Source organism: Vicugna pacos, chromosome 25 (genome assembly GCF_048564905.1).
Source record: "Vicugna pacos chromosome 25, VicPac4, whole genome shotgun sequence".
Taxonomy (NCBI): Eukaryota; Metazoa; Chordata; class Mammalia; order Artiodactyla; family Camelidae; genus Vicugna; species Vicugna pacos.
In genome coordinates this window covers 5,549,305-5,573,693 of record NC_133011.1, presented here as the reverse complement: position 1 = coordinate 5,573,693, position 24,389 = coordinate 5,549,305, and the positions used below count along the sequence as shown (strand labels likewise).

Below are 24,389 nucleotides of genomic sequence, written 5' to 3'. Positions count from 1 at the left end.
GTTCTTATCACAAGAAAAAAATTTTTTTTCTATTTCTTTAATTTTGTATCTATATGAGATATCTACTAGACTTCTGTGATAATCATTTCATGGTGTATGTAAGTCAAATCATTATGCTGTGTACCATAAACTTATACAGTGCTCTATGTCAACTGTATCTCAATAAAACTGTAAGAAAAAAAGAAAAAGATTCAGTACAATAAGCCCAGGCCTAAGGGCCAAAGCCTAGTGTTGTTACTGAATGACAAGTTTATCTTTATAATGTTATTAATTTAGCTAAACTAAAATCTTAGCTATTTTCAAAACATTATTTAATAAATATTTGTTTGCATAGCATACTAGAGACATTAAATTGAATAACTAGCCACATATCATTAAATTAATAAGAACTATATTCAAGGACACTACCCGATAAATCAAATATTAGACTGAGCATTACACAATTGTTTCAAAATTAGTTTCCAATAGCATGGGGAAAGCATTTAGCCTGGCACATAGAAAGAGATCAGTAAATAGTAGCTATTTGTATTAGCCTACAGAAGCATACTTGCAAAAATATACAAGGTAGTTAATTAAAGCAATGCTGACACAATGTGAACTATAAAGAAATTAATAAGAAAACTTATCTACCATGGCAACAAGGCAAAGTTTCTAAACATGTATCTTTTCCTGTTTTGTTTTAATCAAGTCTTAGGTAAGGGCAAATTAATCTCAATTATCAAGGACTATTATAAAAAAAAAATTCAACCAAATCCTATGTCTAAATGCCTTACCTTAGTATTATTTTGCTTTTGAAAGATACTAGAATCAAAGCTGGAATCAAGCTATCAGTGTTTGGTAGAAGTGTAAATATTTTAGAGAAAATAAAGAGCTCTGGGCCCTGTAAATTATTTCTTAAAAATTATCACTTTAATTGGAAAACTGAAAAGCAAAGGACTGACTTCCAAATAAGTTATATTGGGGAGGATGGTACAGCTCGGCATGCACAGGGTCCTAGGTTCAATCCCCAGTACCTCTGTGTTTAAACAAACAAACAAACCTCCCCTCCTCAAAAAAAAGTTAAAAACAATTTTAAAGTTATGAGTCACAAACAAGCCTAATTAGATAACTTCTATATGTTCCAGTCTCTTCATTTGTAAAATGCTGATCATGCACAAAAAAAGAAAAAAAGAACATTACATAAATGTCAATATCCATAATATAGGATATAGTCAAGTAATATTTCAAGTACGGAAAAAAGCTAATGACATTAAAAAAAAAAGAAAATAAACGTAGGACTCAATTTCACAAAAAGTAAAAAGTATAAGCACTTTGAAAAAAATATAAGCAATAATTGCTGAAATTTTAAAAAGTTATTACAGGAATTATGCATATTTTTTATACTTTTCTCTGATTTTCATGTTTTCTACCCCAAAAATATATGTTTGTAGTTGGGGAAAATACTATTTTATAATAGTTATCTCTGGATTGTTTATTATCTTTCTTATATTGTATTTTCCAAAATGTTTTAAATGACCACTCTATTAGTCAGCTTTTCTGTAACAGAAAAGCGACCCCACAGTGTCAGTGGCTTACAGAACAAATGTTTACTTCTCACTCATGTGCTATGGATTTTGGGCCAGCAGGGCCTCTCCACTCAATTCCAGACTTCAGATTAGCTGTGGCTCTTCTTGTATCTTCAGAATTCCAGGATGGGATCAGTCCCTACTTGGGACATGCTGATCTCGTAATAGGAAAAGAGCAGGAGAATGGGCAAAAAAATACAGTGCCTCTTGCGACTTCTGGTTAGAACCAGCACACTGCTACTTCCACTCACACTCCATTGGCCCAGGCGAGTCACGCTGATAAACTGGACAATGGGGTAGGGAAGAATACTTGGCTTCAGAGAGGCACTCCAAGCCACGTGGTAAGGGACAGAATGCATAATCCACTTTCAGGAATAAGAGCAAACATTTGGGAACAATGGAAGGGTCTTCCAGGGTTTGCCCCATTAGTCACAAATACCAACTTCTCTCCCAAAGGCAAAGAAAGATATGGTAAGAGCAGCTACTCAGCCTGTTTCCAGCATGTAGAAAGCTTGGGACTCATTCATCATTTTAAGACATGAATAGTTGTATCCTTTACAATCTAGGTTGGCAGTTCTTTTGACAGTACATCTCTCCCTAAGCTTAGCCAGCAATTCTCCTAGGTATTCACCTAAGAGAAATAAAAACAGATGTCCACAAAAAGATTTGTACAAGTATGTTCACAGAAGTCTTATTCATAATAGCTAAATACTGGAAATTACTCAAACGTCCGGCATGAAAAAGGGACAAACACAGCAAGATGAATGAATTTTTCAAAATGATTATACTTTTAAAGGATAACACAGTGAGCTAAGTGAAAGAATCCAGACACAAAGGCATATATGTTGTATGATTCCGTTTATGCAAAATTCTAGAACATGCAAAGTTAATCAATATTGAAAAATATCAGAAGAGTGGTTATCTTGGGGGTACAGCGGAAATATAACAGAAATGGATACAAAAGAACTTACTGTGACACAGAAATGTTCTACAGCTTATTTAAGTTGTATTCAAGTACCAAAACTCATTTAATTAAACACCTATGATTCTATGCATCTTATTGTACATTAATTATACTTTAATTTTTAGAAATTAAATCACTCATTTTGCAAAGAAAAGAACAATTTTGTTGGCTTTTTACCTATATTCCAGCCAGCGCCATACTCCAGTAACTTCATAGACAAGAATACAAATGTCAAAATTTGATGCTGAAGGAATGATACACTCCTGGGGTGACTCCATCAGGAGAGTAACACTAGAAGCATCTGCCAAGTTTCTTACAGACTTCAGCCCAAAGACCTTTTCCTTTTCCTGATTTTGTCCTGTATTGTTCACTGTAATAAATCACAGCTGTGAAGATGGCTGTATTCTGAGACTTGTGACTCCTTCTAGCTAATCTCTGAACATGGGGGTGGTCTTGGGGACCCCTGACAGAGCAGATAACTTGTCTTTTTAGTTCATGGGTCTCTGGATCAGAATGAGTTATAGCTGACCCTGATGGAGATAAGACCTTGAGCTTCAGGAGTGATGCCTTGATTGGAAAAGACTGAGTGTCTTCCTTGGGGTGGGGGAGGTACCAAGTATATTTTGTCTGAGGGAGAAAAGAGAATAGTTATGGCCGAAAGTCCAGACTGTGGTAGACTTATTATTATTCTTGACTATTTTGTACTTTCCTATAAAAAGATTTTTCATCCCTGCCCATTACCATGTGACCTGCAATGCTTCCCTGTAGTTAGACTTCTCCATCCCACTGGCCTGATTGCATCACATGCTTGGGCCAACAGAATGTGAGTACAAGGGGCAGTTCAGCAGAGCTTTTAGAGGCATGACTCTGCCTGCTCTCTTGCTCTTTTTCCTCGGCCACAAGAAAACACGTCCCAAACAGGGAGTGTTCCTCCATGACATACGAAGCTACATCAGCCAATCTGCAGCCACAACATGCACTGTTAATCAGAAATAAATGTTTGTTGTAAGCCAGGGAGACTTAGGAACTATTCTGCAGCAAGACCTAATGAAAGATGACTGCTATCACCACACGCTTACGACAAAATAAATGGATACACTTAGAGTATTAATATAAAATATACTACCTCACGTAACTAATTTTGTAATAGCACAAAACCTCCCAATCTATCTAACTTACGTTTTGGAGTTCTGTCGGGAGTTGGAGTGTCAGTGATTTTCTCTTCTTTGGTAGATTCTTTATTTTCGGAAGACTTTGGCTTTTTTCTTTGGCGCAGTTCTATAGTTGGTCCTTAAAATATTTGAGAAGTTATTGCAATGTGCGTATCAAATTATTCTGTTTATATCACAGACTGATTTACTTTTATTATACTAAGGAAAAGGCCCACAGAGACCTATTAGTGCCAAAGGTAACTTTTTTCATAATTATTTTAGTACTCCCTACAAAACTTTCCTTTCCTACAAACAAAAAGATAATACAAGTTCTGCCTCCAACTTGTGTTTTCAGAGTCCTATTGATAAACCAACAAGTTCTTCTCCTGAGACGATTCAATTTTTAAAATATCACAGAATAAGCAACCTCTTTCCCAGAATGATGGGAGAACAGTGTTATATAACAAATTCACTTATTATTCTAGTTACCTGAGAGTATAAATGCATCGTTCATGAGTTAACAATTTTTTAAAAAATCAAAATATATAATAAAATACATTCATCGTAAAACTATACTTCATTTTCTAAAATAACCCTGAACATTCTGCAGAATTTCACACTGCTGTAGTATCATTATCACTCAACAGTTTCACAGATTTAGGTATTAGAAAATAGGATAAACCTATAAAAATCCCTACATTTGGGAAACTCAGAAAATTTTTCCCAGTATTAGACTATCTACTCTTCCTATATCTTTTTCTATTTAAAAAAATGTAATGCAGAAAGTACCTCCAAACCAGTTAAACCAAATTAAACAGGAATTTACTATATTCAACTTAACTACTTTTCCTCCCTCTAATTCTTATGAGGTGGACTATGAATGTCGTGTACGTACAGGACACTATGATGGCCTTTCAAGGTTTAAGGTGGTGCAAGAATCTATCTCTTTATAGAAGCAGAGAAGAGTTTTTTCTTTTCTCTTAGTAATGACTTAAGGCTATGAAAAGAGTCTAAAAAGAGGAGGGAAAATATATTGTTTATTTAGTTAGATAGTGTCTGACTAATTTTTAACCATTTCTGTACTATCTATCATTTATTTTACAGTCATGTTAAGTAGTAAAGCCAGTAAATACATTAGAAAATGACATTAGAAAAGCCATACCATGGATTTTGACCATTTCTGCATACAAATCTGAGACAACTGATAAATACTTATATATTCCTTCTTCACGATTCCCTTCTAATTTTCCCCTGCTACAGGTTAAACCAAAAGTTAGAAGCAGTCAACAAGAGTGAAGATTTACGTAAAGCTAAATGAAGTTTTCAGGTGCAAGTTACCATTTTTACTTTTGTTTAAAACGAATGCAAGGAAAAAATATAACCACAGATGTTTACGTAGTAGTTACACATGAATAATTAAACACATTGATAGTATTGGAATTTTTAAAAAATTTAATTGGGTAATTTCAGAAATCAAGTTTATAAATCTGTTGAGGTAGGTAACGAATTACGTGACCAACAGGATAGGGCTTTTTTATTAGACAGAGCCTAAAAGCACATATTTAAGATAAAGACAAATTGGGAAGGAAGGAGACATTCACATTAAAAAAGTGTTCTTTAGAAAAAGCTATTACTTTCCTTTTTAAAAATAAATTTCTCTTTGATTTATAAAAAAAAAAGTCCCTATAAAATGAATCACCGTACAGGGACTTTAATAGTGTTCTCTGTGCACATAAATGGATTTTATTTATAAAAGTACAATTTACACAAAAATTTTGCATAGAACCCCAAATAATTTATGAAGTACACATATCTTAATCCGTCATCTCTCAAGAATCTATATTAGCAATGTTTATCATACAAATAAACAATCTATAAAAGATCTATACTATATTTTCTTGATTCTAAAATGCCATACGTTTTAACTGACAGCATTTCAAGCGGGGAAAAAACACTACCATATTAAAGATATGCACTGATTTTAAGACATGCCAATCTCAGTGGCATTAAATTGTGGGAGCAAACAGTGGGAAAACAGTATTGTTTTTAACCAATATCGTCAACCTTGTCCCCAAAACTAATTTTTTGCCTGTCGCGATGAAACAAAACTGACTGGATGTAAATTTTACATTTCCTCTACATTGATCTTATAACTTCATAACTGATAAACAACACCCAGAAAGGTGGATAAGCAACAAAGGCCAAAGCAAGACACAAACTAGATTATTAGTTCTGAAAACAAAGCTCTGGGATAGAATTCAGGTTTCCTTTTCACTATCTTATACTTTTTGCATTGTAAAGAAAAAGTCAAACTAAATAAAAATGATAACATAGTCACCAAAATAACCTGCTATGTCAGTCTCTGGCCCAGTGCTCCTCACATGAGAGAGTTAACAGGGCTATAAACAGGCTTGCAGATACACCTAGCAGTTTTCAAGTGCAGTGTTAATACTGCTTTCTACACAAGGTTGTCACTTCTTTCTTTGTTTTAACATTTCTTCCGGGAAACACAAATATAAATACCATGACCCACTATAGCAACAAGAGAAGAAGAGATTCCCAAAGAGTATTTATTTAGAGAAAACGTGGGACGATGAAGAGAATCCAGGTGAATGGGAAAAACGAGCAAAAAGCAATATAGAGAACATTTGGGTATAAGTAAAATAGACAATTTAGTTTAATTTTAATATAGTGAACACAAAATAACGTATCTTGAAAAAAAAGTAGAGTACCTAATAAATGGAAAGTACTTAGAACAATGTCTAGCACACAGACGTGTTTGCTATAAGCATCATTAGATTATAAAAATGAGAATTTACTCATTTAGTGTTGACTATTATATCCCAGCACCTAACATAGCAGATAATCAAATATTTACAGAATTAAAAAAATTGTTGAATGAAACTATAATTTTACAAAACTGAAATCCATTCATTGTTCCATATAAGATGTATTTCACTGCTTTGGATTATCTGTAATTCTACAAAAATCATTTTTCATTTTATATCTCAGAATGGAAATGGTCTTTTTAATCGGTCCCATATTACATCATTTAGTTAGGTATAACTTTAACCTCCTAAAACAACGTGCCCTTTGCATGATATATAACATTAAAGACTTAGTATTGCAGTATTAGTTTTTTCATGCTTTAACTTAAGCATGAAATTGCTCATGGAAACTGGCTTATCAACCTACCCCTACGGATTTGTAATTAGTCAGAAAAGTTAAAAATATCAAAAAATGTATTACATATACTGCAACCAAAGATAAAACCAAGGTGACAAATGGAATTACATCCTTCCTTACCAATTACAAAGCGTTTTGGTTTTGAAGCTGTTTTTAGGTAGAGTGTCTTAAATTTAGATCAGGTTTAACACTGAAAATTCAAGGAAGAGAAGGCAAATGTGAACAAGTGTAAGCACAGGGACAGAGCTGCAAGTCACAGTGCAGCAAACACTTCTTACGATCAATGTTTTAAAACTTGCTTTCCACTGAATTCTTGGAACTTCCTCCTTGCACTCTTGTAAGTTCAGTAAGGCTTAAAACTAACTAGATCACACTCACAACCCCCCTCAATAAGGTTAAGAGCCATGTTTTCTAAAAGGATGAAAAATCTTAACTACTCAGTCTACATAAATCTGTGCCTGACAATAGTATGGGTATCATGAAGATATTATAACCAGTGTTTCCTATAATATCTATCACTAGCTAAGTTCCTCCCGACTCCCCGTTTTTCTCTTATACCTATCAATTTCAATGAATAAATCAATGTCTATGAATAAATACTCTAAGTGAATTAATTTTCTTGGCACTGGCCCTCTAGGGGCTTTCAAAAGCTTTCTCTAGGCCACCCACTTTCACCCTCGAAACACTCCTGGCTTCTTGATCCCCCGAAAACCACTTACATCCTTCCTCCTTCTGCCATCTCCCCCAAACCTGTAAGTGAACTTGACCGTCTTCAGTTTCTGCTTGTTCATCCCCTCCCAATTCACCTGACCATGTTTATCTCAAACTCTTGCCTCTTTTCGTCCCCTTGGCGTGTGGCTCCTCTCATCCGTGGTGACTCTGTATTCGTCAGAATCCACAGAGAGCACTCAGACTGATGGGCGTTTGGTCCAACAACTATCACTTTCGAATGTGCACTCAGTACCTACATCTACCTCTACGAAACCAAATTAAGTCCCCCATCGCATCAATCATGTGCTCACACCCCTCCCTCTCAACCACTCCCACCTTGGCTTTTTCTCTTCCTACCCGATTCCCAACTTGAAGCTCTACCTTTGCTCCCTACTCGGGCCGACACAACTTCGGGCCATTTACTCCTCTCCTGAATTTCCCCGCACACCTCCCCCCGCCGCCCCGCGCTTTCCCGCCCGCCCGCCGCGGCCACCCGCCGCCCAGGCCTCAGGGCCCCTCCCGCCCCCTCCGTCTTCCCCGAGACCTCGGGCGACAATTGCTGCGCAGGACCCCGGGACGGTCACCTTCTTCCTCCGCCATCGTCTCCGCGGAGGCCGGGGCGCCCCTCCGGCTCCCGCGCGGCCCGGAGTCTCCCGCCCTCCGCGTCGCGGAAGCCCTCGGCCGCCCCAGGCCCCCCTCCCGGCCGCCCCGCCCCCACTTCCTGACCCGCCCCCCTCCGGTGTCGCCGCCAATCGCGTCCCCCCGGGCGGCCCGGGAACCAGAGTGCCGGGAGCGGGGGGCGGCCGGAGCGTTTCGCCGGCGCGCCAGGGCCTGCGCGGGCAAGGAGGCGGTCCGACGCGGGTGGCTCCGCCCACGACTGGTGCTGGGAGCCCGCTCCCCCCGCCCACTACCCGCCCTCCACCCCCGGGAAGGGGAGCCCGGGGGTCCCGCTGCAGTAGTCTGTGCCCCCGCCCGTCCTCACCAAAAAGGTGGGAGCCCGAGCTTGCTTTCCGGGACTTCGATGATTCTACTCCGGGAGTCAGAGACTATCCAGATCCAGCCCCGCGTCCCCGCCCCGTTTTGCTGAGAGGAAACTGAGGTCCAGCGGGTGTGTTAAGTCCCAAAGCTAGTCAGAGCCAGAACTGGAACCCACGGCTCCTGCATCCCCAGGGTGATTTCAGAGCGCGGCCGCTCTGGGTTTGAGCATTGGTGTAGTAGGCCACTTGACCATTACAAGAAAGAAGCCTGTACTTTTAGTGTGTTTCACCACCCAAAGTGGTTAAACAGATGCATTTACATTTCATGATATTTCTTCAAATACAGTAACACTAGGGTCAATGCGCGAGGACGAGGGTGCATTTAGATATTTCACAGCGATGGAACATAGTTTTAACTTGTTATACTGTTTGTCTTCACTTTTATTATATCAGGCATTAAATGTACCAGGGCCTCACTCCTCCTCTCCTGAACAGTACCAGGAAGTAAATTTAGGAACTGACAAAATGCCCATTTTAGAATGAGAGGGAAAAAAGAAAACAAGAATTTACTGAAGTCATGGGGTAATTATGGAAGTCCCATTCTTAGCAGGTAGCAAGACTCTCCTAATAGTATCTTTATCAAGTTAGGATATTTGAGGAGAAGCTATCAATTTTCAGTGCTGTGCAAAAACAGTTCCAGGAACTCTTCTTACGCCTTTGGTTGCCTGTGAATATATTTTGTCTGACAAACGACACTGGACGAGGAGTTAGAAACACGGTGGAGTGTATCAGTTGCCCAGAAAAGACCTGGGTCAAGCTTTTGCACGGCAAAGGAAACCATAAGCAAAGCAAAATGACAACCTACAGAATGGGAGAAAATATTGGCAAATGATGCAACTGACAAAGGCTTAATTTCCATAATATATAAACAGCTCATACAACTTAATAACAAAAAAGCCCCAAACAACCCTATCCAAAAATGGGCAGAAGACCTAAATAAGTAATTTGCCAATGAAGACATACAAATGGCCAATAGGCACATGAAAAAAAGCTCAAAATCACTAATTATCAGAGAAATGCAAATGAAAACTATGAGGTATCACCTTATACCAGTCGGAATGGCCATTATTCAAAAGTCCATGAATGATAAATGCTGGAGAGGCTGTGGAGAAAAGGGAACTCTCCTGCACTGCTGGCGGGAATGTAGTTTGGTGCAGCCATTATGGAAAATGGTATGGAGATTCCTCAAAAAACTAAAAATAGATTTACCATATGATCCAGCAATCCCACTTCTGGGTATATATCTGGAGGGAACTCTTAATTCAAAAAGACAGATGCACACCAATGTTTATAGCAGCACTATATACAATAGCCAAGACATGGAAACAACCTAAATGTCCATCGACAGATAACTGGATAAAGAAGTTGTGGTATATTTATACTATGGAATACTACTCAGCAATAAAAAAGAATAAAATAATGCCATTTGCAGCAACATGGATGGACCTAGAGATCGTCATTCTAAGTGAAGTAAGCCAGAAAGAGAAAGAAATATACCATATGATATCACTCATATGTAGAATCTTAAAAAAAAAAAGGAAAAAAAGGACACTACGGACTCATCTGCAAAACAGAAACAAACTTGCAGACATAGTAAAAAATCTTATAGTTACCAGGAAAAGGGGGATGGGAAGGGATAAATCTGGGAGTTTGAGATTTGCAAATGTTAGCTACTATATATAAAAGTAGATTTTTAAAAAAATTTCTTCTGTATAACACAAGGAATTGTATGTTCAATATCTTGTAGTAACCTTTAACGAAAAAGAATATGAAAACAAATATATGTATGAATATGCATGACTGGGACATTGTGCTCTACACCAGAATTGATCCATTGTAACTGACTGTACTTCAGTTTAAAAAAAAAGACCTGTGTCAAAGCAGACAGAGAATAGAACGTGTGGTCATTAAAAAACCACAGGAGCCTGTGGACACGGGCAGCAGATTTCAGTGTCCTACTTTTCAGATTGATAAGAGGGCAGAACTCCACCTCATGGGAGAATATCCTAAATACTTTAAATTTTCGGTCTTTTGTTTACACTCTACTCTCATAGAATGATACGATTTTCTGCCACCTCTAGAAGCTTGTGGACCCCTTTGGAAGGCAGTAGATATTTTTAGGGATTGATGTGAAATACTCTTTGTTTTAAGAAGTTAAGTCTTTAAGAAAATGTAGATTAAGTGGCTATTGTAGTAAACTGGGTTAAGAAATAAAAGCTTGGAATAAGGCTGTGTAAATAAAGATGTTCAAAGAGAATGGACTCAAAAGATGCTGGAGGTAAAATCTACAGGGCCTAATGACAAATTAGATGTGATAAATGATGAGTTGAAAATGATTCCTGAGGTTTCTATTTTAAAATTAATCATGTGCTTTCTATGTGCCAAGTACAATTTGCTGCCAGGATATGAGAAGAATATAAAACAAAAGCCCCTGAAGACTTACCTACTTAAAACCAAAAAAATACAGGCAAAGCCTGTTTCAAAAACGTTCTTCCGTCAAATGCTTCATCTTATAATTAGTAACAGAATAATTAGTGTGAAGTCTTTGCATTAGCTCAGCTTTTCTTTTATTAAAGTTACAGAATTCTGTTTTATCTCTATTATATAATAAAATCTTAATTATCTTAATTTTAATGATTAACATATTTAAGTTATTCTCAGCACCATTTCCTTTGTGAAGTCTGAACCAAATATGATCAAGTTGTCTTTGAAAACACGTAATACCCTTACCGCCATTATATTCTGGCTTATATGTTGGTTGTGTTTTATCCTATTCTTTCAATTCCTTGAAACATGTTGCAGACAAATATTTTGGGAACTGACTTAAGAGCTGTTGATAGTAAGTAGTATTAGCCATAGGTGTGGCTTAGAAGACCAAGATGATAAGTTGTATATTTTGCACCATCCATGAGAACTATCCTTTGATTTGAAGCTCTTCTTGTCTTCATTTGTTTCTAGTTCTAATTCTGACTGTAGATGAAAATTTTTTTCCTATGCCTTTTCTATAAAAAAGGAGACAAGGGACTGTGTTGTCAGTTTCTCCTACAGTTGTTTCTCAAGCAGGCCTCTCTTGTTCCTCATCGTTTGAAGCTATGCCTCAGTGCCTTCTGAATACATTTGCTCCATTATCTCTCATAAGGATCTGCTGTCTTTCTTCCCCACTGGCCACTGACTGGGAGAACTACAATCATACAAAGCAACAGAGTCAAACTGGGATCTATATAATCCTCCCCAGTGGGACATATTAAACAATGTGTCTTCTATTTAAATATTTTTGAATTGATCATGTTAAGCATCTTAGGACATTTTCTAAAGTATGTTTTTTCCTACAGTTAAAAATCTTCCAGGAAGAGTTTTTTTTGGTTTTGGTTCTGGTTTTTTTTTTAACCAAATTAGTCGTATGAAATAATGCTCATAAATAAAGCAAAGCATTATTGGTACTAAGTGGCCTGTGATCAAGATTTTCCCAGGCAAAGCTTCTACTTCAGTAGACAAAGGTTGCCGACTTTGGAACAAGATTCCTTCCTCTCTTCTTTCAGAAGCGTAGCTGGTGGACACAGGATGGACCAGGCAAATCTAGACCTGTTGTGCTGAGGATTAATCACACTTCCAAATTATAGGTGTATTAAAACCAGAAGGATACAGTGATTGTGGGGGGATGAAAAATTTCCCACCAAAATTATGACATCACCATAACAATTTATGTGTAACAGGGTAATTGCCATGATATTTTTCTTTAAAAAAATACAGTTAAAAATAAAGCCTGTTCATCAATTACGACATAACTTAAATAAATTTTTAAAATCCTGTTAGAATCCTGTTAGAATGTTTAAATTCTGTTAGAATCCTGGATCACTTCTGTTGAGAACAGGACCCTGAAAAGCCAGTAGTAATCTGAGTCCTGGAGATGGCAGAAGTTCCCAAAATCATATGTAGGTAAATTTCACACCAAACCCTCTCTTTGGATGTGTATTTCAATATAAAATGTGACTCTCAGAGTTTGTACTTCAATGTAAAAAGCAAGCCATTAATAACTAGATGAATACTAACATTTAAGCATTTTAAAAAATGGTTCTAAACAACACCACAATTTTTGCTTTTGAGCAACATTTAAATTTATGAACATCCTTAAAAGGAAACTGTGTAGAGTGCATTCGTTTTCATCTGCAGGAGTGAAGCTAAATTAGTTCATTCAACAAATATTTCTTGTATGTATCCCAAGCAGTCCAGTCACTAAGGATACAGTGGGAAAGAAGGTACAGTTTACCTTGATGAAAGTTACGACATGGCGAGCTGACTACACGGAGATCTTACAGCATCTTGTGACTCAGGAAAGGCCTTCCTCAAAAGGAAGATTTCTTCTGCATAGTAGGTAATAAAGTGAGGAATAACGAAAAAAAAAATGTGTTTCAGGCAGAGGAAACAAAGACTAAAAGTGCATCACTCTTGCAGAGACCCGGAAGAAGTACAACAAAGTATAGGTGAGGGAAGAGCGCTTTGGAAATGCTCGAGGTGGGCAGGAGTCAGCTCAAGCAATACCATGCAGTCGTCCAGGTGTGGGCATCTAGCACATAGAAACCTTTAATAAAAAGATTTTAAGAACGTGTGATCATTTTGTTGTGTTCTTATCACACACACACAAATAAAAGAGGGTGGGAGGAAATTTTTTGGAGGTGATGGATGTTTGTGGCATTGATTGTGGTGATGTTTTTGCTGGTGTATACTTACCTCCAAACTCACCAAGTTGTATACATTAAATAAGTTCAGCTTTTTATATCTTAATAACACCTTAATAAGTGGTTTTAAAAATTTAATCAGATCTCTGTTTTTTATTGAAGTATACAGTTAGTTTACAATGTTGTGTCAAAGATCAGTGTTTTTAATTTAAAAGATTGTTATTTTAAAAAAAAAAGCCTTCTGGCAATAGAGGAAAGCAGAATTTGATGCAAGGAGTCCAATACTGAGGCAAAAATAAGCAAGAGATCCTGGTGACCAGGATGGTGAGAAGAGGATGTTAAGAATTACTTTCTTAACTGTAACATCTGGTAGTGCGGGTTCTTTTTTGGGAGGGGAGGTGAAAGGTGATTCAGTTTGTTTGTTTGTTTGTATGTTTATTTATTTATTTATTTATTTCGATGGAGGTACTGGGGATTGAACCCAGGACCATATGCCTGCTAGGCTTGTGCTTTACCATTGAGCTATACCCCGCACCCCCACATATGTTCTGTTTTAACATGTTGAATTTGAGATGCCTGGGGAGACATCCAAATGGAAATGTCCATTGCATTTTTGGGTACAGAAGTCTGTAACTCTGAGGAAAAGTGTGGAAGTAAACGAGTGAGTTTGCCCAGAGAATAGAGAAGGTGGCTGAGGAAGAAACCCTGAGAAACACCATCAGGTAAGGAAGGATGACTCACACAAAAAAAGGCTGAGAGCCTTTCAGAAAAAGTTGAGAATTCTCATTGAGTTTTTTAAAAATATGTTTCTAGTGTTTAGCTCTACTATCATATGGGTTTCAGTTATAAAACACTGGCTTAAATCTAAGGGTGTAATCGGCAGCTTTGTTCCCCACTGATAAAAATTCACTTTATTTTTTCTTTTCCAGTGATTAATTTGACATGGCTTTCATTGGGAAAGCAGGGTAGGGGGTGCGGGAGTGGTGACAAAGAGAACACCAATAGACAAAAAAGGGTAAATTAAACATATAACGGTTTTCTTAAAGAAAGAGAGAGAGAGTATGTTAATTTCAACAAAAGGAAAAAAAGCATTGAAAGCTCAAGAGTCAAGCCATAGCCAAAACCATATTCTAACCTAAGTAGGTTTTCTTTTTTTTCCCTCTTTTTTCCTTTCTTCTTCTTTTTTTCCCTTCTTTTTTAAAAATAAAATCTCTCCCCAAACCATTATCACTTCTAGTCCTCCGCAGACTGGGATCCATCTTCAGACCCTTCGTCCCCAGACGTCTTGCCCGTGTTCTCTCCTCTGGAGCGCTTTCTGGTTCCTCGTCTTCTTCCTTGGGAGGAGTCTTTTCCTTTGATGCCTTTGGAGCTGTGGGGTGACCCACCTTCCCTTTGCCTTTCACGGGACTTGGCATCACTGTGGCCTTTCGCCTGGGTTTGGGCATTTTCTTTTCTTTTCTCTTAGGTTTGGACTTCTTAATCATCTTTTTGTTTTTCTTTTTTGAACTGCCACAGTCACTGTCGTCATCATCTTCCATCGGGAAATGCTCATCACTGCCAGAACTCTCCTGGAGTGGTGCCTCATCCTCGTCTCCTTGTTCTTCACTGCCCACATCTTCCATGAGCATCTCTCTGTTGAGAGCCTGCTTTACAGGCTGCCTGCTGTTGCTGGAGCACATTTTTATGATCTTTTTCATCTTCACTGTCCTTTTGTACCTTGGTGTGTTCCTCTTTGGGTTGATCCTGTAACCTTCACTTTTAGAACAGCAACAATATGTAGCTACTGAATAATTCAGCTGCTGAATGAGTGGCATGCTGGCAACCAAGTCAATGGGCAGACCAAGGGAACACTGTGAGGCCCTGCTCTGTGACTGTAACAATGAACTACAGTTGTGCAACGCTACGAAGACAGCCAGAGCAGATAAGTTGCACCTGAGACTGCCAATCACATCAGCCCATCTCCAGATCTTACTTCAGCTTCTAGATCCTCTCCTTGACTTTCTGTGCAGGCACAATGGGTATTACTTAACCTTCACTTCAATTTCCTGGTCTCTAAAAATAATGGTGGAACCTACCGTAACAGGTTGTTGTAAAGATTCATTTAACCAATGTATGCTTTTTATTGTTGAGCATACATATTCTTGGTGGGATTTTTTGTTATTGCTGTTGTAACTTATAGTACACTCCTCCAAGGTAATGATTACCAGCTTGAGTTTGGGCCCTAAATATCCCTACACCTTCCACATAAAGGAATTGAGGGGAAGTACATTGAATATGGATACTTGCCCTTTACGTTAGTGTAAACTAGGGGCAAGTCAAGTAGTTTTTTTCAGAACCGTTTTTTCCCAGGCCCATATCATGGGATCTTGGCCTTTAAAATCTCACATAACACAAAAGGAGGCTGCTAAAATGTAGAAAAACAGTTTCCTCCCCACAGCACCCACTCAGTGCTCTTACTCCCACATTTCATCCCAGTGGCCTTCCAATCCTCAAAGATTACATCACCTCCTGTCTAGTCTGTGTCTCACATTAGCACATGGACTAGAGAATGGATTACCAAGCACAACCCTAGAGATTCAACCTTGTACAGAAAACATCCAGAAACCGAATTATTTCTACCAGCGCAGTTCTGTTGATCCTTCTCCTCTTCTCATTAAGAGCACTTCCTGCAGTGGCCCAGTTTTAAACTTGGAGGTCCATTTTAAACTTGACCCATAGAATTTGCTTCAAAATAATACAACAGTTGGGAAAGTGGAAAGGAATATAATCCATAGGATTATATGTAATCCTATATATAATGTTATATATTGATTATATAATCCATATATAGGAAAGGTTGGCCTTTAGTTCATAATTGTTGAAGCTGGATGGAGACACGGTGTCCATTATTCTATCTACTTTTGTGTATGTGATAAATCCCTTCAAATTGCTGGAAGTAGAGAGAAGAGAAATTGTGTAATTAACTATAAACCTGAGAGGTGGACCTTGAAGGTCTTTTATATACTCGGATCCTCTTTATTCTCCCTCTCTTCCCTCCCCATCTACCTTACTCCACCGCGTACCCTCCTGACTGCCTGTTTCCTTTCTGTCATGGAAAGCAGCTACAAGAGGTACTAGTTCATGGAGGTAAATAGGAAAACCCCTTGGCCCAGGCAATCTGTTTTTCTCGAAGGCAAGCAGTAGCCTGGGCAACATTAAATGCCTGCCAAAGACATCAAAGCCCAGAGGAACAAGGGGCAGAAGCTCAGCTTGCCTCCGTCCTCACGGATGGCAGAGCGCCAATGCCGAAGAACAAAATTAAAAGCAATTGCATCATCTTTATAAATGACATTGGCAAAGGCTGGGACTGAAAAACTGTCCCAGGTGAACTAGACTTCATTTGGTGAACAGAGGCATTTATGTAGAAGTGCACTCGGCATTGAGGGAAATACAGGTTTACCTCCTGCCCTTGGTGGAAGTGAGGCAAGACTTAACCTGGGTTCTAAAGAATGGATAGAATTTGGATTAGAGGAAATAATGAAGAACTCAGTATTAGCAAAGAGAGTAATTGGGAGAAGCGTGTGGAATTCAGAGACACCAAAGTTCTAGCTCGTATTATGTGACTTTTAAAAAATGTTTTATGTGGCTTGAATAGGTTTTCAACTTGTCAGGCAAATAGAGCCCTTGTCATAAGATGCAAGGACCAAATATTAATACCTCTCTATGACCACCATAACGGTTAATTTCAAAACTAAAGTCTCAATGATTTATGCTCTAGGGGTGGTTGTTTGGGCTGTAACTAGGAGTGTATTAATCATTGATAGCTTTTACAAAGACTTCTGGTAACCTAGGAAAAGACCTTACACCTCAGGGAAAGCTGGCTTGCCCACCACCCTCTCCACCATGACACCATTACCACTCCTTCAATAACAAAACAGGATGCAAACATTGAGATTAAACAGGTAAGTTTTATTATCAAATGTAACAATTCTACAAAAACTCAGTAGTACTGTAGTAAGTATCACCGCCTATCTGAAAGTCTCTCAGAACTTCGGGCAGACAGCATCTTGAGGCAGCAAGTATAAAGAACTATTTTTCTGATCTTAAGTGCCAGTTATCACCAATTTTCACACAAAATAGTTTGTTTCTTTTTCTTTCTTTTTCTTTCTTACTGCAGTGAAAGGGCCATTGCTAGTCAGTGAAGAGGGAATGTTTGGCTCTCCATTCAAGGTGTTGATCAAAGTAATGCCAAGTAAATAAAAAGAGCAGCCACATAAATTGGCATGGCGTCGCATCCAAGCTAAGGACAATGTGAGTAACTTAAACACGTGCGCTCAGTTCATCAAATCCTGTCTTCCTCTCTGGAGTTACGCGAGGCAGCAGTACTATCTAGCTAGTGTCTAATATTGCACTTTTGTAGCATAAACACAGCTAAACACATGGTGCTAAACACTGACAGCGTCCATACCTGCTCTAACCACATCAGTGTTTACCTCTCAGTCTAGCATGCTGACTATAATCCTATGCTTTTAAAAGTCTTAATTATTTGACAGTTAAGGCATTAGAGAAAAAGGTTTAAGGTTATCTTAATATATACAAGCATTCACTTCAGTTAGTATATTGCTTTCTAGAATATACTGTTCAAATATTCTCACTTTTGCAGTATTAAAAACTATGGAGTTTCTCATTAAAGTCCAAACCATCAATAATGGGAAAAAGTACAGTATAAAATAATACATATGAAGCCACAATATTCAGTTACAGTTCAAACTAGAAATTACTAACTACATGTAGCTGCTTCATTTTTGGTTTTGCATTTTGGCCCCTCGTTCATTCTTATTTACAACTGGTACCTGCTGAGAAAAAAGTCCTACTTTTGAACCGTGTATGTTTTGTGGTGGGTGTTCCATTTCTCCTCATTTATTCCCAGGTGTTTGAAAAATAGTTTTCGTTGGTTTAATTGTAAGATATCATGATGGCCAAGAGACTGGGGAAATATTGGTTTTATTTCTTTTTGTTAAGCTTGTGATTTAAATATTCCGACCTTATTCTTGAGTTACTTAGGAAGAGGGCATGGCTGTGCAGAAGACAGGGAGATGGAGAGAAAGGAGTGGGAACCCACCACATGAAGATTCCATAATAGAGTTCCTGATGGAGCTGGTTGACACAGGTGGAGTTACTTTTTTCCCCAAGACTTAAAATTTTAGGACACACCTATGATGCCATATTAGCTGGAAGTAATGGAGACATCTGATTTCAAATTCACATTTTAAATGCTGACTCGCAATCAGCAGGGAGCCAGGCATGCTGCTTGCTCTAAGGATTTGGCTTCACTGGCTCAAATTTTTCACTCCACCAAAAGATAGGGTGCAGGTCCAATGTCCAATCATGTTTGCTGAAAATACTGCAGCCTGAGTGTAGACAAACTTCCCCTGAAGTTGCTAGAAGTTGTCTTATGTCTGATGGTTTCAGGATCACCATGCATCTTTCAAACACTGAAAAAAAATGAACAAAAGGAAATATTACAATCTCTAAATGTTACAATTCTTAGTAGCTATAGAAAAAGAGATTCTGAATTCCAAACGGTCTTTAAAACAACCTTAAGGTAGTCCAAATTTTTATTTTACAGACATAATCGGCATTTGCACAGCAAATCCTCAGGGAGTAGAGTGCTGGCAAGTGAAATGTATGTGATATTGGCATTTCCACAACACCCTGCCCTTTGTGCTATCATGCATGGGGTAACGTTTTCACCTCCCCATTTGACTCAACACATTTGTGAAGAGATTATTTCATTCATTCCTTATTCTGGGTCCCCAAGTTACCACAGCATTTTACTGATAACTAGAGGTTCCATACCACTCTAAAAATAAACCATTAAGGCAAATTTTTAAAATTAAATTCTAGTATAAGAAATTGCACAAACAATTTTGTATCAATGAGAAGCACTGAGGAATGACCTTGTAGCAAAATGAGCTCTACACGTCAGTGACTAGCTGATAAAAGCAATCTTTATGTGGACTATTTCATTCTCACAACCACCTTATTAGATGACCATGTTATTCCCATTTTACAATGGGGAAACTGAGGCACAGAGCAATCAAGCCAATAATTGGCAGATCCAGAATTTGAGTGCAAATTGGTTCCACTGTGCTACTTCACTTACACACCACACGAAGTCTTTAAAACGAAAATGAGCTTGGCATGTGTGTACTCCCACATGTAAATGAGAAACAGAAATGAAGGTAGAAATAGAAATAGCTCTTCAGGGTCCAGTCCTGTTCATATGGCCCATTTGTAATTGTGGTCAAGATTAGATTTGCTTTTAAAAGCAGATTCTAAAATTTGTACAGTTTTAGAATCAGGTACTTAAAAACAAACAAACAAACCCCCCCCAGAATACCCCAGAAACGTTTATTTATTAGAATTCATTTTTAAAATAGTTTACAAAGTGACCATAATTTAGCACTTAGCTTAAAACGCTATGAAAGCTTTTCCTTGGATACCAAGTACAGACAAGAAAATCTCTATCAACGACCCAACAACACTATTGGCCGATGTCTATTTTGTTCTTTTGGCAACAGCACCGGAATTTTCCTTAAATAACTGCCCCTCACCCAATCTCAAGGTCATAAAGATGCCAACTTTACCACTGAGCTCAACAAGCAACCCAGATAGAGCCAACTAGAGCCTCACATGGCTTGGCCACAGTGGTTTCAGAGATGGACTTAAAGTGAGGCCAGTGAAAGTGAATTCCTGCTTGCTTCTGGACTTGCAATGGAAGGGTGGTAAACGCTGGAGTTGCTGGGGGTACCTCATGGAGAGAGCTGGGCCCAGAATGAGCTTTTGGATCCAGGCAAGTCAGTCACCCTGTCTGTTATCAGTTCTACTGAATTCCACCTTCCTCATTCCCAGCCCATATTGTTAGTATTCCAGTAGGAAACCATTGTAGATGCTGAAAATTATACCCTCACATTTTGTGAAAATGTGGAAAAGTCCAGAAGAAATTAAGTTTCACATTTTCAGAGCTGCCTTTTAATGCCAGTGGTATCCAATGGAACTTTAGGGTTAAGCAGTGAAACTACAGCCTCCCAGCTGCCAGCAAAAAAAGAAAATAGCACAGAGATAAGGAGAAAACATTTCTGATTCCTGTTTAGCTGGAGAAAAACAAAGACTGTTATGCAAAGACAGAATTGAAGCTACAACTGCAAAAGTCCATCAATCTGTCTTTCCTTTCTAGTAAGACCTGTGTTAAAACTTACAAACCGTACACTTCCCTAATGCTCATTACCGCAGGCTAATCACAAGAAAAACATCAAACAAATCCAAACTGAAGGACAGCCCACAAGAGCAGTACACCTCAGAACCGTCAAGGTCAGGAAACAAGTGAAGACTGCAAAACTGACACAGACCAGAGGACACTAAGGAGACAGGCCAACCAAATGTGAAATCCTAGACTGGATCCTGGGATAGAAAAAGGACATTAATAGAAATACTGCTGAAATCTGATATTATCAGAATAAGAAAATGCAAACGTCTGGACTTTAAACAAAGCAGCTGATTTGTTATCCTATCATGATCCCAAATATATGAACGTAAGATAGAATTAGAGGTTTTGAGTAATGGTCATAATCAATTTAGGACATTGATATCAAAAGTTTCCACTACTAGTCATTCTTATTCAATGTACTCATTTCGCCATATAGACAGTATGCTTGTCAAATTCATAGACAGCATTTAGGGGTTGAATAAAGAACATTTAGAAAGACAAAGTATGGACCGAAGAGAATACCAACTGGATAGAATAACGTGCTCTCATCACTGTGACCCAGACTAGAAACATCCCCGACACTGCCTTGCCTGGGCGTGACGCTCTGATAGCATCAAGACGTCTTGAGATCTTGCCGAAAATGGCAGAGAATCATCACTTCCAACCTAGAAATGGGGTTTTTACAAATTCAGAATGAGAGGCTAAGACTCCATCATTTCTCAAAGACAACTGTATCGGCAACCTCTTTTCCAATTTAGAATCCATATGGTTGAGGCCACATGGTCCTCGGTCATGAAAATGGTTACAAAATTTGAAAATGACATGCCAGCAAACTGATTTCATCAAACTCAATAATAAACAACGAAGAAGTAAGCCACACCAATTCCTGACCACATCTTTCTAACTCCTTCTCTTGAGTGACTCACACAGTACGCCAATGTCCTTTAAGGAAAGGTTCTCGATTAATGGTGGGGGCGGGGAGGGGGTTTTGGCAATTTTCAAAAACCATTAGGATCCTGTTCCTCTAGATTTAGTTTTAGAAGAGGAGAAAGGCAAAATAAAAATTTTTAAAAAGCAGAAAACACAAAACAAAAAACAACCAACCAATGAAACAAAAAGAAGAGGAGAAAGACAGGCAACAAAACCTCATAGTCATTTTGGAAAGAAGCATATTTTTAAAAGTATACCCAGATAAACCTTAAAAACATTATGCTAAGTGAAATAAGCCAGTCATAAAAGGACAAATATTGTGTTATTCCATTTATGAGGCACCCAGAAGAGTCAAATGCATAGAAACAGAGAAGAGAATAATGGTTGCAGGAGGCCGGGGGACGAGGGAAATGGGGACTGTGTGATGTGTACAGAGTTTCAGTTTGAGAACATGAGAAAACTCTGGAGTTAGATGGCTGTGAAGGTCGCATAACACTGTGGATGTACTTAATGCTACGGAACTGTACATTTAAAAGTGATTCAAATGGTATTATGTGTATTTTTAATCACAATTTTTTTAAAAAAAAAGAAACTAGGGAAAAAAAGTGTAACCCACTCAATAGAATTATCATATGACTCAGTGATTCTCCTCCTAAATATATACCCAAAAGAATAAAAAATACTCAAATATTTGCACATCATTGTTCATATCAGCACATTTACAATACCTAGAAGGTGGAAATAGCCCACACGCCCATCAACAGATAAACGAAAAAAACCAAAATGTGGAATAGCCGTACAATGAAGTATTATTCAGTCAGAAAGAGGAATGACGTACTGATACAAGCTACAACATGGATGAGCCTCAAAAATGTGTGAAATGAAGCAGATTAGGTGGCTGGGTCTACGGGCAGGGAAATAGGGAGCGACTGCCTAACAGGTATGGGTTTTCCTTTAGAGTGATAAAGATGTTTTGGAACTAGATGGAGATGGTGACTGCACAATACTGCGAATACACTAAATATCATTTAATTGTTCAATGCTTTAAAATGATTAATTTTATGTTGTGCGATTTTTAAAATCTCAATTAAAAAGAAAGAAGAAAAAAAGAAAGCATACCCAACCTGTATTCCACGTGATATTGTAACTAAATTTCCAAATGGAAGAGTTTTCCCCTATCCCCAAATAGCATACCACTGTTATCCATAAATGCTGCTCAGATACTGTCTACTTAGATGACAGCCTAATTCCAGTCTCCATTCCTTCACATAAAGGGATGAGGGCAGCTCTCTCCTGACTTCTAAAAAACACGGTGAGATTCTTGACCTTTATTTGTTTGGCCCTTTGTAATTTAACTTTCACACCACAGAGCCTTACCTTCTTTTCTGAGGATGGTCTAACTGCTGGGGCCCTTAAATACAAACCCATTCTTTGGATAGAGTCCTGGCCTGGTCATTTGTGTGAACAAGTCCATCCTCGGTTGCATACTAAAATGCAAGTTAAAACAAACAGGATCAAAAGATGGACAAACTGTCACTACAGATGGTTAGTATTTCAACTGAATAGATCTACCAACGGAATTATAGAGCATTTAATATAGACCGGAGGAAACAAATTAGCACTGATACAAGCCATATATGTAACTGCTAATCCCAAGTCACCATTTCTTAGTTAACCTGTCTGTATATCATAAAAACCCCTTCTAGGAGGGAAGTTAAATTATACACGTGGGTAGAACATCGTACCACAACTCCATCAAACGCTTCAGATCTTGCTAACTGCTGTTTCCAGGACATCACAGGGGTGACTGGGTATCAAATATTTGAGCACCAACTATTTTCAAGGTACCGTGCAGTAAACCCAGTATCTCCAAACGACTGTGAGCTTTAAATAGTGTTAGATGTATTTGTATTATCAACTGAATTCTCTCAGTAGCGCAGCAAGTGGAAAGCAGCGAGAGGCTCAAAGAGATAATGATTAAAGTCAGTACATTGAGAAAAAACAAAAACTAGCACTGCTGAGAATGCAAAGCCTTTGACAGTAAAGGTTAATGCAAAGAGCAAATGAAAACGAAAAAGGAATTGTATAAGGATACCTGAGAGTCCATTGCAGAGTAACAGGCCCGTCAACTAAAATACACAGATTTATTTTCATGACCAGAATGACAGCCTCATCACTGAAGTTTTTTAATAGTAGTTTTCCTTCATAAATTCCATCCTCATTCTATTAATATCATTTATCAAAATGGGCCTAACTTAGGGGCTTTTATTTTATAAGAATGTGGATTTGAGAGCAGAACCTGTGTCCTGCATTTTTCTTTAGCAGCAGAATTCTTCCCTTTTTGTAAATCCATGCCTTTTCCAGCTTTAGAGCCTCCACAACTCCAAATGAAGCATGGAAAAATTAAGTTGGAGTAGTTTTATGGAAGGAATTTTGCTGAGGATAAGGGAAACATACATTCAAAAATTGTATTTAAAAATAATATATTTATAAAGAACGATATAGGCCCCTGTTACACTTATATATATGTGTGTGTGTGCGTGTATATGTTAAAAGACAGAATCAGAAACCATTAAGAGATTTCATTCCCTCAGCCAGTTATTACCAAGGATTTGCTTATTACACAAGTAAATTATACAATTAGGTAAAACGAATCATAAATAACCAGAAATCAAATAAGAGCCTCCCGTTAAATCAGCAACAGCAATAAATACACCACAGGTAAAGACAGACACAGATTATGCTTAAGAGAACAGTTTTTTTTTAAAGTCGTCCACTGATTTTTGTCTTGTGACAAAGCCATATCTAAAATGAATCCAAAATCTCATAGCTAGTGGCTATTATGAAAATAACTGAGAACAGGCAAAATAAATAAGAAGGCAAGGAATCTTAAAGATGGCAGAAAATAAAAGCTTTTAGG

General features: G+C 38.1%; 2 protein-coding genes and 1 pseudogene across 11 annotated transcripts in view; all 3 read right to left on the bottom strand.

Annotated features, from left to right (window-relative positions):
* Positions 1 to 8,653, bottom strand: part of DPY19L4 (dpy-19 like 4) — a 44,745-nt gene extending 36,092 nt beyond the window's left edge. The window contains exons 1-3 of one of the 4 annotated variants that reach the window (XM_072949472.1): positions 8,560 to 8,653; positions 3,709 to 3,819; positions 2,707 to 2,899 (exon numbers count right to left, since the gene is read on the bottom strand). In XM_072949472.1, the coding sequence (XP_072805573.1) occupies positions 2,707 to 2,743 (37 nt within the window). In that variant the 5' untranslated portion in view covers positions 2,744 to 2,899; positions 3,709 to 3,819; positions 8,560 to 8,653. Of the gene's footprint in view, positions 1 to 2,706; positions 2,900 to 3,708; positions 3,820 to 4,575; positions 4,688 to 8,161; positions 8,286 to 8,559 lie in introns of those variants that run through there. The other 3 variants (XM_072949473.1, XM_072949474.1, XM_031691168.2) reach the window with 3 other exon arrangements.
* A 5,870-nt stretch (positions 8,654 to 14,523) lies between these two features.
* LOC116285575 (nuclear ubiquitous casein and cyclin-dependent kinase substrate 1 pseudogene) lies at positions 14,524 to 17,003 on the bottom strand (annotated as a pseudogene).
* A 214-nt stretch (positions 17,004 to 17,217) lies between these two features.
* The window catches only part of ESRP1 (epithelial splicing regulatory protein 1), a 48,021-nt gene continuing 40,849 nt past the window's right edge, over positions 17,218 to 24,389 (bottom strand). For 4 of the 7 annotated variants that reach the window (XM_031691163.2, XM_006209683.4, XM_072949470.1 and 1 more), the window contains one exon: positions 17,218 to 18,764. In XM_031691163.2, the coding sequence (XP_031547023.2) occupies positions 18,744 to 18,764 (21 nt within the window). In that variant the 3' untranslated portion in view covers positions 17,218 to 18,743. Of the gene's footprint in view, positions 18,765 to 22,846; positions 22,957 to 24,389 lie in introns of all 7 variants that reach the window. The other 3 variants (XM_031691166.2, XM_015243964.3, XM_031691162.2) reach the window with 1 other exon arrangement.